General features: G+C 44.8%; 1 protein-coding gene across 1 annotated transcript in view; it reads left to right on the top strand.

Annotated features, from left to right (window-relative positions):
- Window positions 1–15,636, top strand: part of LOC149439249 (NACHT, LRR and PYD domains-containing protein 3-like) — a 76,434-nt gene that overhangs the window by 28,866 nt on the left and 31,932 nt on the right. Inside the window, exon 6 of the mRNA XM_089659251.1 lies at window positions 3,515–5,219. Within this exon, the coding sequence (XP_089515377.1) occupies window positions 3,515–5,219 (1,705 nt within the window). The remainder of the gene's footprint in view (window positions 1–3,514; window positions 5,220–15,636) is intronic.

Raw genomic sequence — 15,636 nt, 5'->3', positions numbered from 1 at the left:
CTGTACATCCCATACGCCCCGTACATGCCTGTACAGCCCATACACCCCGTACATCCAGTAAACCCCGTACAACCCATACATCCCTACACACCATACATCCCCTACATCCTGTACATCTCCTATATCCCCGTACATCTAGTACACCCCGTACATCCAGTACACCCCGTACATCCCCTACATTTGGTACACCCCGTACATCCCTACACACCATACATCCCCTACATCCTGTACATCTCCTATATCCCCGTACATCCCATACCACCCCGTACATCTAGTACACCCCGTACCTCCAGTACACCCCGTACATCCCCTACATTTGGTACACCCCGTACATCCCTACACCCCGTACATCCCATGCATCCCCTACATCCAGTACACTCCATACATCCCTACACCCCATACATCCCTACACACAGTACATCCCCTACATCCTGTACATCTCCTATATCCCCGTACATCCACTACACCCTGTACATCCCATACCCCCCATACATCCCGTACATCCAGTACACCCAGTAAATCCCTTATACCCTGTACCATCCCGTATGGCCAAGCACATATTTTGACAGGTCTGCAGGAGACCTGCATGATATCAGAGATCCACTGATCACCGGTGCAATGCTTTCCAGGCTCCTTTGGACAATAATAATAAATGCACATTTTTTTACCTGCAAAAAAATGTGCATTTATTATTTTTGTCCAAAAGGTGAACTTATCCTTTAACAGATCAAGCTGAAGTTAGAAGCTGATTGGCTCCCATGCACAGCTGCACCAGATTCTGCGTGTTCCAGTTTTAGTAAATCTCTCCCTATCATTCAACAGAACAGCACAAGTAAGAACACAAATTTAGGTAAAAAAAAATGCATATATTGAAAGACGCTCTGTCACGGGTCACCCACACGCCACGCTTACAGCGACTAGCTAACTGAGGCACGCACGTGCGGCCGTGACTTGGGGTAAGAGGGAATAAAGAGAACTTAACTTTGAATATATAAAACTGTATATAAGATCAGCCGTGATATCCTTTCACAGCCTGTGCTACCTTTTGGCCACCACCGGAGGGAGCCTCCACTCCAATCCAGCTGGCTGACCACACACTGGCAAATACAAATCTTGTATACAATCTGAAACCAATAGCTGTGCACACTCCCAACTAAAACTATAACATTCCTGACCCAGAAGAAAAGAAAAAAACTTTCACCCTTGAAAGTGATATAATGTGTGAAATCTCTCTTCAACGACACTCTACCCAATTCTAATATCTACACCTCAAACAATTGATTAAATAAATAAATCAAGTGAATAAATTCATAAATCAATAAATAAACCATAAATTCATAAAAAGTCCCACAAATGTCTCTGAAATCTCCAAATGTACAAATCACTTTCTTTTTCACCTTCAAATCACATCGTGTTATGCTGTATATGATACTCCAGCATGTTGTATTTCAGTGTTCTTGTACCTCAAAAAAACATAAACTAAAAATAGTGTATTACCTTTTACAAACAAACGCTTGTGCAAATATAAATGTGTCATGCACACTGCATATCATGTGTATAAAAAGTGCAAAGAGAAAAAAAAAATATATATATATATAAACAAAATAAATATACACAAATATGAACACACGTGGACAAAAGTAAACACTCCAAACACAATGACCGTGTTCACAGCTTAATGTGGTAGTAAACTCATTCACTGCAAAAATAAATAAAACCCAATAGTGAACTCCAAAGTGTGCAACTCAAGTGAAAACACTCCAACTGGTGCAGCAATGGGTAATTACCCTATGAAGGTAATGTCAAGCTTTTCCCACACAGTAGATGCTGGCACCTCCAGGCTCCTTTATATTCCTGTTAGCGTGTTCCCATATTCCTCATAAAGCAAATCAGATATTTAAAGGCTATAAAGTGTTAAAATATAACATTTTATTCATCAACTTACATCTAAAACTCCAACAAACTGCTTCTAGCATCTGAAATATTCCAATCAGGTCTTATCCTGGCAGAAACAGCATGTTCCTCAAACAAAGATGGCCACGATCGCACTTCCGACGCACGTCTGACGCACTTACGTTTTACTGGACGCATGTTCTTAGACAGGTCAATTTGGTTTTTAATAGTTGGCAAACTGGCTGGCAGTTTGAATTGGCTTTCTTATCCCCCTCTTTGATAAGTTATACCTATCTATGCTCCTTGCTGACAATAGCCATTATTATACTGGGGTAGGCTGGCAAGTTGAGCAAGATAGTCCTATTTTTATTTTATATTGCTACAGGTCAAATCTTATGTACTCAAATCTGTACATTCATGTCACATGTATGTCACATGCGCATCCTTAGGAAAAAATAATTTTTAATTATAAGTATTTCTTTATGACTGACAATGCTGGGGAGGAAGAAATAGGTTTGAAGTAATAAAGCAGAGGGACTGGTGGGAACACCAGGTATTTCTCACAAAGGAAGCAATACAAAGAGAACAGGAGACTTTATCACAAGTACTGCCTATGGTACAACAGACAAATATCGGGAATATGAAATGTTTGGGTAACATACACTTAAAATTAAAAATTAGAAGACAACATTCTCCTATGACCACTGATTCTCTTTAACCTTTCACCAACACCTCTTTATTGGGCTCTGAGGACAGAAGGCAGAAGTTGAATTCCTGGTAATGTGATCGCTGTGATTGGCTGTTATAGCAGTCACATGATTAGGAACCCCCACCACCTCCCATTTATAAATAGTGACTGCTCAGTCACGCTGGTAGTGCTTTCCGCACAGAACAGAGGTGCACCATAGATGCATATGTGTGACGCATGGACGATACGGCCCACCTACCTTGCTGGCACACATATATATTAGGTAGTTGGAAAGTGGCCAACATTCTTGGTTTTATTATTTTATATTCATAGAAATTCTTGGTCAAAGATGTATTTTGTATATCTGGATCATTGTATATCATTACAGTATATTCACATTTCATTTTATTAATTTGATTAATTTAAATTATATTGAGGTTACTGTAGAGGATGGGGGTCAGTGCTTTTTTGTACTTCTACCATACAAAGTGCAGTATTGTGGTTGGTTGGCATGGTGAAAGGTGGGAGTTCCTGAATAACGTGGCTTTTAGTGACACAACTTTTCAGCTTCCAGCATCATCTCCCTTTGAAGCTTATGGTATTCAAACATGACATCTCAGAGCTGCAAAAAGAGCTGTAATTAGCTGGAGGTCCTATTCTGATTAATGTCAGCATACTAAAGTATCTCCAGTCAGGTGTGATCTCACCTGAGACATCCTGGACCTGGAGATGCCAACACTAGCCACAGAGTATAGAAGAGGCAGCATAGGGTACTTATTGGAAATATGTGGGGAGGAGACCAAGGGGACACATTGAACTTTGAAGGGTGGTAAAGGAAGACCCTGACAGCACCCCTTCCACTGGGAGTACTGCTTATACTTTCTCAACTACTGTTTTAACCTGAATCAAAAAATATTTCTATTATATTCCCAGATATTCAGAAAAAGCACAAACAACATCTGATGGAGAAGACTGAGACTCTAGTGGAGCATAGACCCCCAGGAACTACCCTGGAACCACAAAGATTCCTCATCAATGAGCGTTATGTGAAGCTGATTGTAGTCTCCACTGATCAGTTCCGGCAGCGTCCCCAGAATGAGATAATACAGACCGGGGTAAAACATGAGGAATGCTTGAAGAAAAAACAAACTGGACTGGAACACATTTCCCCCAACAAGCTGTTTCGATGGAACCACCAGTCCCAATGTGTACCACATGCAGTGATGGTGAGTGGAGTACCAGGAATAGGGAAGACCACACTGATGCAGAAGTTTGTCTATGACTGGGTTACCGGAAAACACTACCAAAGATTTGCCTTTGTCTTCTTCTTCAGATACCGGGACCTTAATAGACTGGGAGAGGTCAGTTTAGAGGAGATGATTCTTCAACAATATCCACATCTGGAGGGTCAGATTGGAAATATTTTACAAGATCCAGAGAGACTTCTGTTTATATTTGATGGCTTGGATGAAAGTATTCACCAAATGGATTTCAGATCAAGTAAACTGTCCAATCCAAAGCAGAGAACACATTTTGGTGAGATTGTGGTCAGTTTGGTGAGGCAGAGTGTTCTTAAGGGTTGCTCTGTACTGATGACCAGCCGTCCAACCAGACTGACATCAGTTAATACCGATGTTTTCCAGAGAATAGCAGAGATTGTGGGATTTCTCCATGAAGACAGACGGATCTTCTTCAATAATTTCTTTGGAAATGAGGAATGGTCAGAGAAGGCTTTTCATTATGTGCAGGAGAATGACACGCTGTACACTTTCTGTTATATCCCAGCATACTGCTGGATCATCTGTACAGTGTTATCAATGTGCTTCAGAGTCCAACCAACAATCACCGATCAGCTGATGACATCATTACCCAAAACAGTGACACAACTCTTTGTGACTTTTTTCTCCAACATTCTGGGCAATCACAGCCAGAATACAGATGGTGCTCACACTGCCCGGGAACTGCTGACATCTATGGGGTGGATGGCAGAACATGGAGTCATGAATCACATGATTGTATTTGATGAGCGTCATCTGGAGTCATTCGGTGTGAGAAATGATAAACATCTCTTTTCATCTTTCCTGATGGAATCTGGTCAGCCTCCTGATGTGGATTACACCTTCTTACATCTCACTCTTCAGGAGTTTTCTGCTGCTTTAGTACATTTTATTGACTATAATGCTAACACATTACAGGAAACACTTGATGGGACTTACAAAGATGGCCGTGCTGAAATATTCCTCCGTTTCCTCTGTGGTTTTTCAGACTCTTCTACTAGATCCATGTTAAAGTCTCATGTGGGAGAATTGTCTACTCAGGCTGTCAGACACGTCATCACCTGGATCCGGGAGAAAATACCAGAACAAAGACCTGACACATCCATAAGAGGCAACAGAGATCTTCTTAATGTATTCTACTATCTCCATGAGAGCAGGAATAAGGCTCTGGTGTCACAATGTATTGGATCAAACAACATTGACTTTTCCAATGTCCCCCTCAGCCCTCTGGACTGCTCTGTGCTGTCCTTTATCCTTCAATCCTGCAGAGAGAAAGAAGAAGTAAATCTACGTTCATGTAATATTCAGAGTGAAGGATTGAGAAAACTTGTACCGGTTCTACACAACATCAAGAGTCTGGGGTAAATATTAACTATTAATAATAAAATTTTCAGAAATTTCCCCAGAGAAATTATTATTATTATATTGGATTTATATAGTGCCTACAGTTTATGCCGGGCTTCACAACATAAGGGCAGACAGCACAATTACAATACAATTTAATACAGGAAGGATCAGAGGGCCCAGCTTGTTAGAGCTTACAATCGAAGAGGGCGGGTAGAGAGATACAAGAGGTAATAACTGTGGTTGATGGGCTGATGGACAAAATCCATGTATAATTGTTAGGTGGGGGCAGGATAGGCCTCTCTGAAAAGATGAGTTTTCAGGGATCATCTAAACGTGGACAGAGTAGAAGATAGTCGGCATTGAGGAGTTTCAGAGGATGGGAGCAGCTCTGGAGAAGTTACAAATTGTTGGTGCTTCTTGTTGTCTGTTATATGTGGACTCTATAGGCATCTGTGTGAATGTATTAGATTGTTGCAGCAAATGTACAGATGAGTAGAGGCAGCAGAATCTGATCTATGGAATTTCTGTGTTAGACAAGTAGCAGTGACACCATTGGTCGTGTCTGTGGGGTCTCTGCTCTGACCTTAGAGTTCCATGAATCTTCAATGTTATATGTGACCCCAGCAGGAAATTCCCAATCCATTTATTGATAAGATCACTTAACCTCCCTGGCGGTATTCCTGAGTGTAGCTCGGAGTAAAGTTTCAGTACCACAAGCGGTAACCCCGAGCTACACTCGGGCTTACCATGCGGCGCTGCTCTGGGATCTGTTCTTCTCTTACCTTGTCCTGCGCTACCACGATGTCCCTCCTGCAGTGTCCCCTGTAATGTCCTCCGGCGGATGCCAGCATCTGTTTTCTGGGTTCCGTCCCCTGCGAGCGTTAGGACGTACGGGGGACAGAACGGTGGGAAATTTGAAAATGACAAACAGTGACATTCACTAAATACACTAAAATCACATAGTAAAACATTCCTGTATCAAACCATTTCACATACATTTTGTCCCGAGTGCTTTGTCCGGCGCCCTGCCTGCATTTTTACTGTTCTTTCTTCCTGGAAACTGAGAAATGTCCATGGCGTCCAAAAAGCGTCCCTTTAGGTCAAAAGCGGTTTTAGACCGGCTAGAGAACAGTGATAGTAAATTAGAACCACTTGCAGAATTGAGTGATAATGATTCGTGGGGGAAATTCGTCATCAGACACTGAAAACGATTTTGCGACTTTGCTCAGTGATGTGCGAACCTGGCGCTCTATTTCATATTTCAGTGTTTTTGTTTTGATTATATTATTGAATTAAATTTTTTATTATTTTATTATTATTTTTTATGATTATTTATTAAATTATAATTTATGATTTCGAGTTTCAAATTTTAACATACCCGGGATGTTTACTAGGCTCTTGTTCGGACAGATTTCAGTGAGTTATTTCTAAAAATTACAGGCCTACAATAAAAAAATACATATTTCCATGCAAAAAAATGTACCACTTTGAGCACAAATATGGACATAATCAGACCGCTAGGGAGGTTAATAATCAGCAAAGAAGATGAGTTCATTGAAATGCTGGTTTCAATCATTATTTTAACACTTTCATTGCCATCTTTGCATTTTTTTACACACGTTAAAAAGAATGTTCGGCCTGAAGATTAGTTAAACCCCCCAAAATTATATATTTTCTGAAAGTATATAGCCTGGAAAATAAAATAGTAGTTGTTTTTACGTCATGCAATTTTTGTGCAATGGTTTATCAAGTGCAAATTATCAGTAAAAAATATTGGAAAGATGAGGTGATGTTACATCAATAGATACCCAACATGTCAAGCTTTAGAATTGTGTACACCCACAAAATGAAGATGAACTTTGGTACACTATACTTTCCATAGGAGACACTTTAAAAGCCATGACAGGTCCTCACTTTAGAGTCAAATGTGAATAGTGGTCATAGAATCATTGATCTATTTCTGATGCGTGTGGTGATATGTAACACATAATGTAATCTATGTTTTTCTATGTAGGCTCCCCGATAGGTGTGCTCACACTTGTGTGTACATGGGGGCAGTGAGGTGTCAAAATTTGGAGGGTTTCTAAGTGCTTGGGTGCTATTTTTTTCTTCTTTTTTTTTTTCAGTAAAACTCTATATCACTTTTGTCTTCTGCGTGATACTCTTTTTGACAGATGGTATAATAAAATCCTCCTGCACTTATATGGGTATTCCTAATCACTATGCTGCTGGCACTGAAATACCTCACCCCAAGGTGTATGTGATGCAAAATATGTATAAAAATAGTGCAGCGCTGTATATAAATTCCCTCAGTGTAAAAACCAATGATATGCATACTACAGTGATACACGTGTTCAAACAATTCACAAAAAATGTGATAATATCCCCCTGCAGTCCACATCTGAGGGATCATTAAATATGAATAGTGCACATGCGTGTGTGCATCCCTAACCAGGGATGAATTCGCTAAAAATGTGAACTGTGAGCCACACTAAACAAAAAAACACAATAACCCCAAATACAAATAAGAATCCCCCACATATAAATACTCCAATAAATAAAGTCCAAAAACACATAAAATCGTGCTCCAAATGATCATAACTCATGCAGGTGATATTCGTGCGATCGTGGTCATAGGTGCAAAATCCTCAAATGGCCAAAATGCTCCCTCACCTCCTTAAAATTACCCCACAGGGCCAGCACACTTTTAGGATCCCCCACAATCCTCACAGGTAGTACTCTTTTTGGTCATCAATGGTGGCACTCTCTCCTTTCCTATTAGGTCTCCTCCAGCCACTGGCATCAGCAATACTCAAAACCCTCCAGACAGGACCCCAGTGATGAAACAAAACGATCCTCCATTGTGTGAAAACGTTTTTTTAATGAAGCCAAAAACACACAGGTAAAAAATGCCCACTCACTTGTTTGTAGTACAACAAACACTTTTACACCACACACTATGGGTGTACTGCATGGGTATAGGGTGCACCAAGATGGCGCCCACGCCGGAAGTGACATCACTGCGTACCAGAAGTTCCTCCCTGCGTACCTACGCGTTACGTCACGCTAAATCACTTGACTTCTTCAGGATATACCTCCTTGATGAGACATCAGAGGTCTATCAGACCCCTGTTGTCTTACCTGCCTAACCTGCCGTGGATTGAAGATAATGGAGTGCAGATCAGCAGAAATGCGAAGTGACATTATATGCATCACTTACAAGTACTTAACAGCCAGCGAATGTATGTCTCCCTCCTTTCCTTGTCCCATGCCCTCAGAAAATTGGTTTGTAGAGTAAACACAATATACAGGGATATGAGTTTTAACACCACACACACAGATTGAATTGGATAGACTGGTGTCTTTATTCAACCTTACCAACTACACTACATTGCCAAAAGTATTGGTCGGCCTGCCTTTACATGCACATGAACCTTAATGGCATCCCAGTCTTAGTCTGTAGGGCTCAATATTGAGTTGGCCCGCCCTTTGCAGCTATAACAGCTTCAACTCTTCAGGGAAGGCCGTCCACAAGGTTTAGGAGGGTGTCTATGGGAAGGTTTGACCATTCTTCCAGAAGTACATTTGTCAGGTCAGGCACTGATGTCGGGGGAGGAGGCCTGGCTTGCAGTCTCTGCTCTAATTCATTCCAAAGGTGTTCTATAATGTTGAGGACAGGACTCAGTCATGTTGGCAGGAAGAGGCCATCCCCAAACTCTTCCCACAAAGTTGGGAGCATGAAATTGTCCAAAGGTCTTGGTATGCTGACGCCTTAAGAGTTCCCTTCACTGGAACTAGGGGGCCAAGCCCAACCCCTGAAAAACAAGCCCACACCATAATCCCCCCTCCACCAAACTTTACACTTGTCACAATGCAATCAGGCAAGTACCGTTCTCCTGGCAACCTCCAAACCCAGACACGTCCATCGGATTGCCAGACAGAGAAGCGTGATTGGTCACTCCAGAGAACACGTCTCCTCTGCTCTAGAGTCCAGTGGCGGCATGCTTTACACCACTGCTTCTGACACTTTGCATTGCACTTAGTGATGGAAGGCTTGGATGCAGCTGCTCGGCCATGGAAACCCATTCCATGAAGCTCTCTACACACTGTTGTTGGACTCATCTGAAGGCCACACCCAGTTTGGAGGTCTTTAGCTACTGACTCTGCAGACAGTTGGCGACTTCTGCGCACTGTGCACTTCAACATGCACTGACCCCGCCCTGTCATGTGACGTGGCCTACCACTTGGTGGCTGAGTTGCTGTTGTTCCCAGTTGTTTCCACTTTGTTATAATCCCACTAACAGTTGAGCGTGGAATATTTAGTAGCCAGGAAATGTCACGGATGGACTTATTGCACAGGTGGCCACCTATCAAAGTACCACGCTTGGAGTCACTGAGCTCTTGAGAGTGACCCATTCATTCACCAATGTTTGTAGAAGCAGTCTGCAGGCCTAGGTGCTTCATTTTATACATCTGTGGCCATGGAGGTGAATCCAATAATTTGGAGGGGTGTCCCAATACCTTTGGCAGTGTAGTGTGTATATATATATTATTATTATACAGTATTTATATAGCGCCAGAAAGGTTTGCTCAGCGCTGTACATTAAAGTGGGGGGGACAGTACATGAGACAATACAGTAACAAAACAGAACACGAGGGATTCAAGGGCCCTGCTCTTTCGAGCTTACAATCTAGGAGGGAGGGGATAGTGGTACAGGAGGAAGTGGCTGTGGGGGATGGAGTGGTAGGAGGACTGGAGGAGATCGGCTGTTAGGTGAGGGCGGGGTAGGCTTCCCTGAAGAGATGGGTTTTCAGGGTGCGCCTAAAGGTGAAGAGGGTAGGTGACAGTCTGATGGATTGGGGTAGTGAGTTCCAGAGGATGGGGGAAGTTCTGGAGAAGTCCTGCAGTCGGGTGTGGGAGGTGGAGACCAGGGATCTAGAAAGTAGGAGGTCTTGTGAGGAGCGAAGAGTACGGGTTGGGTGGTATTTGGGTATCAGGTCGGTGAGGTAGTTTGGGGCAGCGTTATGAATGGCTTTGTATGTCAGTGTTAGTAGTTTGAATTTAATGCGTTGGGCAATCGGGAGCCAGTGGAGGGAATGACAGAGGGGGGTGGCAGAAGCGGAGCGGTTGGTAAGGTGGATGAGTCTGGCCGCTGAGTTCAGGATAGACTGAAGTGGGGATAGTCTGTGATGAGGTAGGTCAGTGAGAAGGGAGTTGCAGTAGTCCAGACGTGAGATAATAAGGGAGTGAATGAGGAGTTTAGTAGTGTCTGGGGTTAGGAACGTACGTATTTTGGAGATGTTGCAGAGGTGGAGCCAGCATGTGTTTGCCAACGATTGGACATGGGGTTGGAAGGACAGGTTTGAGTCTAGAGTGACACCTAGGACTTTGGTTTGCGGGGTGAGACTGATGGTGGCGTTGTTGGTCGTGATGGGGGGGGGGGGGTGGGCTGGGGGGAAAATCAGGAGCACAGTTTTGGAAAGGTTCACTTTGAGGAAATGAAGCGACATCCAGTCTGATATGTCGTTCAGTAGGTGGGTGATACGGGCGGAGACTGAAGGGGTGAGGCGAGGGGTGGAGAGGTGAATTTGCATGTCTTCGGCGTAGAGGTGATAGTTGAAGTCGTGGGAGTGTATCAGTTTGCCGAGGAAGGAGGTGTAGATGGAGAAGAGAAGGGGCCCGAGGACAGAGCCTTGGGGGACCCCAACAGAGAGGGGGAGAGAGGGATATATATATATATATATATATATATACATACATACACACATATATATATATATATATATATATACACATATATACACACACATACACATATGTATATACACACACACAATATTGTACATTCACATCAGTCCCTGCCCACATGGAGCTTAAAATCTAAGATCCCTAACTCACATTCATACATATACTAGTGCAGTACCCTCCTAGATTGCTGGGGGGAGCTAGAGTCCTGATTGATAGAGAGGAGGACTGAGCAGCAGCCTGGGTAAAATAATCAGGAAGTCAAATTGTGGTCAGGAGCGGAGAGAGGCTCTACAGGCCAGCCCCTCTGGAATTTTCCCCTGCTCTAGAGCTTTGGAGGAAGGCCTAGAGGCAATGGGTGGATCTGAGGAGTGGCTGGCTTGTACTCTTGAGGGATCCAAGCCAATCGCCAAAGGGGCTAGGACAACTCATAAAAGTAAGTCTGCTCAGATGCAGGAGAGTTTGGGTGGAAGACAGTGAGGAATATGTGGGGATGAAGGGCAGGAGCCTGAGAGGGAGGCCTAGAAGGAAAGAGGGGCTCACCTACAGGCAGCAGAGCTGTAAAGGAAGAAAGTTCAGAGCTTCCCTGGCCCCCAGAGCGAGGACCACATGTACAGTAGGGAAGGAGCAGTCTAGCTGATAGGCCTGGTAAGAGCCACCAACTCACCAGCAATACAAGAGAGGATCTGAGTGAGTACTCCTGCACCCCCAGGACAGATAGTGGAAGGTGCACTCTGGTGAAACACCATATTTGCCACCTGCCAGTGACTGTCTTAAAGTGACAGAAACTGGATCCCCTGTTCAGGGATATCTCCAGACTACTGGGTGAAGAAGAGGAATTCATCTAGGGTCTGGGGTGATACATTGGGAGGTTCTGGCTAGAGAGAGTGTTGCAGAGAAGGCTTGTAAATAGTTGCAGGAAGTTGTCCTTTTGTCCATCTGTACCCTTGGGCATCCTGTACACCCCTAACCCTGTCCCAGTTCAAATCCCCTAACTAAAAATAACAGAACCAAAGCTAAGGTACTGATTTCTAACTCTGGATGCAAGTCTATGTAAAGATGTGCATCACCTGGCTGTCCAGGGCTATAGGGCCCCAAATCGAAATTCGATCTTTAAGCCAGTTTTTTATCCATTTGCAAACTGATTTTTCCAGCCTGTAGACTTTACACATTAGCCGTGCGTTTGAAACTTTGTCAAATGCATTTGCAAAATCCAAATATATCACGTCCACCGCCACCCCTCTGTCCAAGTATACCACGTCCACCCCCCTGTCCCAATATACCACAACCACCACCACCCCTCTGTCCAAGTATACCATGTCCACCACCACCACCCCTTTGTCCAAGTATACCACGTCCACTGCCACCCCTCTGTCCAAGTATACCACGCCCACAGCCCCCCTCTGTCTCAATATACCACGTCCACCGACACCCCTCTGTCAAGGTATATGAAGTCCACAGCCCCCCCTCTGTCCCAATATACCACGTCCACCCCTCTGTCCAAGTATACCATGTCCACCGCCACCCCTCTATCCAAGTATACCACATCCACCCCTCTGTCCAAGTATACCACATCCACAGCCACCTCCCTGTCCCAAGTATACCACGTCCACAGCCCCCCTCTGTCCCAGTATACCATGTCCACAGCCACCCCTCTATCCAAGTATACCACATCCACAGCCACCCCTCTATCCAAGTATACCACATCCACAGCCACCCCTCTGTCCAAGTATACCACATCCACAGTCACCCCTCTGTCCAAGTATACCACATCCACAGCCACCCCTCTTTCCAAGTATAACACGTCCACAGCCACTCCCTTGTCTAAGGGTTTTCTCACTTCCTCATAAAAAGAAATCAGATTTGTGTCAAAACTTCTGTCTTTCATGAATCCATGCTGTCTGTTGCTCAGAATGTTTTTTTTTTTCCCCACAATAACTCATTTATGTGTTTTTTATTTTTTGTGACACCCAGCTACAAGTGGATGCAGGATGTTCAAACAAACACATACTGGCAGTGTCCTGCAAAACAGTGGCATTCACACTCTGTAGAGCAGCTCCATGGATCATGTATGCTGAACTGCAGGACTTTGCTAAGGAACAGTGTAGTAAAGAACAACATTTCCCAGAGGAGCTTGTGTGTGGGCGGGGCAGTATATGTGTGTGTGTGTATGTATATATATATATATATATATATATATATATATATATAAATAAAAGCCCGTGATAGGAGACAGAATGTGAGAGGGGAGAGATCTGGAGAGAGGAGTGCATTGGCTGCAGGAGGACCGGACCAGGCCGAGGAGAGAGAGGAGGCAAGGAGAGTCTGCTGATCACTGACCTTGCTGCATCATGGAGAAAACTAATCTGCTAGCAGGTGACCAGACGGAATGCTGAAGGCAGGACCGGAGAGTATCGAAGGAGAGAGAAAAACCGCCAAAAATTCACCAGATGCCATCCCGAATGTCAGGGCTCCAGGTATGACCAGAGGTGTGTGGACCAACCCAGGGAAACACAGACTTCAGGTATAGCGTGTAAAACAATATAATTTATTAAAGGCAACACAAACATAAATGCAGTGCAAACAAACCAAACTCAAAACACAAATACGTACAACAAACCCAAACCTTAACTGATATATATATATATATATATAAATAAATATGGAGCACAACATAGTCAGGCGGGCCGGGTCGGTAGCTAACGGGCAGACAAGGTACAAGGAGTAGGAAGAAGATTGGTCAGGAGTAGCCGAGGTCGGTGCAGACAGAGTTCAAGCAGAGTCAGGATCAAGCAGAGTCAGGATCAGGCAAGAAGGAGACAGGATGCAGGTACAGGGGCTCATGGGAACAATACACCAAGGACCTGACTGCAGGCCTGGCCATTCCTTAAATACACCTCCTGCAATCAGCCTCAGGTGATGGCTTGATTGCAGGAGTGAGCTTCTGGCTGCTGAGAGCACCCGCTGGCCAGCCCTGGTACTGCAGCCCACTAGGCAGGTGAGTCCCACCACCATTGGCGAATCCATTCCTGACAGTACCCCTCCTCAAGGAGCAGCCTCAGGACGCTCCAAACGGTATGTAATGGCACATCGGGCTGGGCAGCGGGCAGAGGCACATCGGGCTGGGCAGCGGTCACCGGGCCATCAGGCGGAGCAGCGGTCACCGGGCCATCAGGCAAGGCAGCGGTCACCGGGCCATCTGGCACGACAGCGGGCACCGGGCCATCAGACAGAACAGACAAGACAGTGGGCTCAGGGCGTCAGGCTGGACCGCGGGCACTGAGGCGTCAGGCTGGACAGCAGACACCGGGGTGCCAGGCTGGACCGCGGGCACCGGGGTGCCAGGCTGGATCGGGTCATCAGGCTGGATCGGGTCATCAGGCTGGATCGGGTACACTGGGTCATCAGGCATCCGAGCATCAGGCTGAACAGCGGGCACCGGGGCACCAGGCTGGATAACAGAAGGCGGGTTCTCAGACCGCAGGCTGACCGGTTTGGATACTGGCAGGATGTTAGTGGTTGGAAAGAATTTTCGCTTCTTCTTGGTTTTAGTTACTGGAGCACTGTAAGTAAATGCAGGTCTGTAAACGGAGGGAGCAGCTTCTACAGATGACTTCTTTACAGGGTTAAAGGCAGGATAGGTGCAGTGAGTGGGAACAGGGGACTAACATGTGGTTGATAGCAGGGCATACTGGGCTGTCACTGGGGGTGCTGTGGGGAATGGAGGAAGAGAGCTTTGAGCAGAGGAATGATTAGAAGCAGGACTGGGTTGTTGCAAGCTGACTGAGGCTGGGTGTAACAAATCTGTCCATGTCTGCAGTATGGGTTGAACAAAGCTCAGCTTACACAAAGCCTGTCTGACCAAAGACTGCACTGCGTTTATACAATCCACTAGCACCTGTTGTGAACATGCTGAATAATGCTCCAAGAAACAATCCACATCATCCTCCAATAACCATACCAGTGACTCTACTTGGTCTGCACTAAATGGCGGCAAAAAGTCATCCCTGCTTTCAGGGGTACTAGATGAAGCCAACTCCGCACAAGCCTGAATCAATGGTTGCACCTCAGAGAACTCTGTGCCCTGATCTACTAGGAAATGAGCGATCCGTATGCATTCTAGCAGCTGATCCCTGGCATACTCCTTCAGAGTCTGATAGGCATATTCACTGTCATCTAAGACTAGCAGAGACAAATACACAACCTCCTCAAGATGCATCCTTCACAACAAAAAGCCAAGATGGCTTCCATGTGCAGCCACTTCTGGTCAGGACTGACCTTGGTGTAATGTCAGGGCTCCAGGTATGACCAGAGGTGTGTGGACCGACCCAGGGAAACACAGACTTCAGGTATAGCGTGTAAAACAATATAATTTATTAAAGGCAACACAAACATAAACACAGTGCAAACAAACCAAACTCAAAACTAACACAAATACGTACAAGGTGCAACAAACCCAAACCTTAACTGACCACAAGGCAGGTGAGTCCCACCACCATTGGCGAGTCCATTCCTGACACCTCGGGTGAGAGAGTCCCAAGCATTATCAAAGACAGAGAACACTGACACCTGCTCCACCTTTGCTATTTTCCTGCACAAAGTTGCGGACATTGCACATAGTTATTTTGAAGTTGCGGCCTAGTTCCTTTAGCCACTATTATCTGATTACACTTAGCACAGCCTTA

The sequence above is a fragment of the Staurois parvus genome, unplaced genomic scaffold, assembly GCF_062004578.1.
Source record: "Staurois parvus isolate SC_StPar_1 unplaced genomic scaffold, SC_StPar_1.0 ptg001142l, whole genome shotgun sequence".
In the NCBI taxonomy this organism is placed as follows: Eukaryota; Metazoa; Chordata; class Amphibia; order Anura; family Ranidae; genus Staurois; species Staurois parvus.
This window is presented reverse-complemented; position numbering and strand designations above follow the sequence as displayed.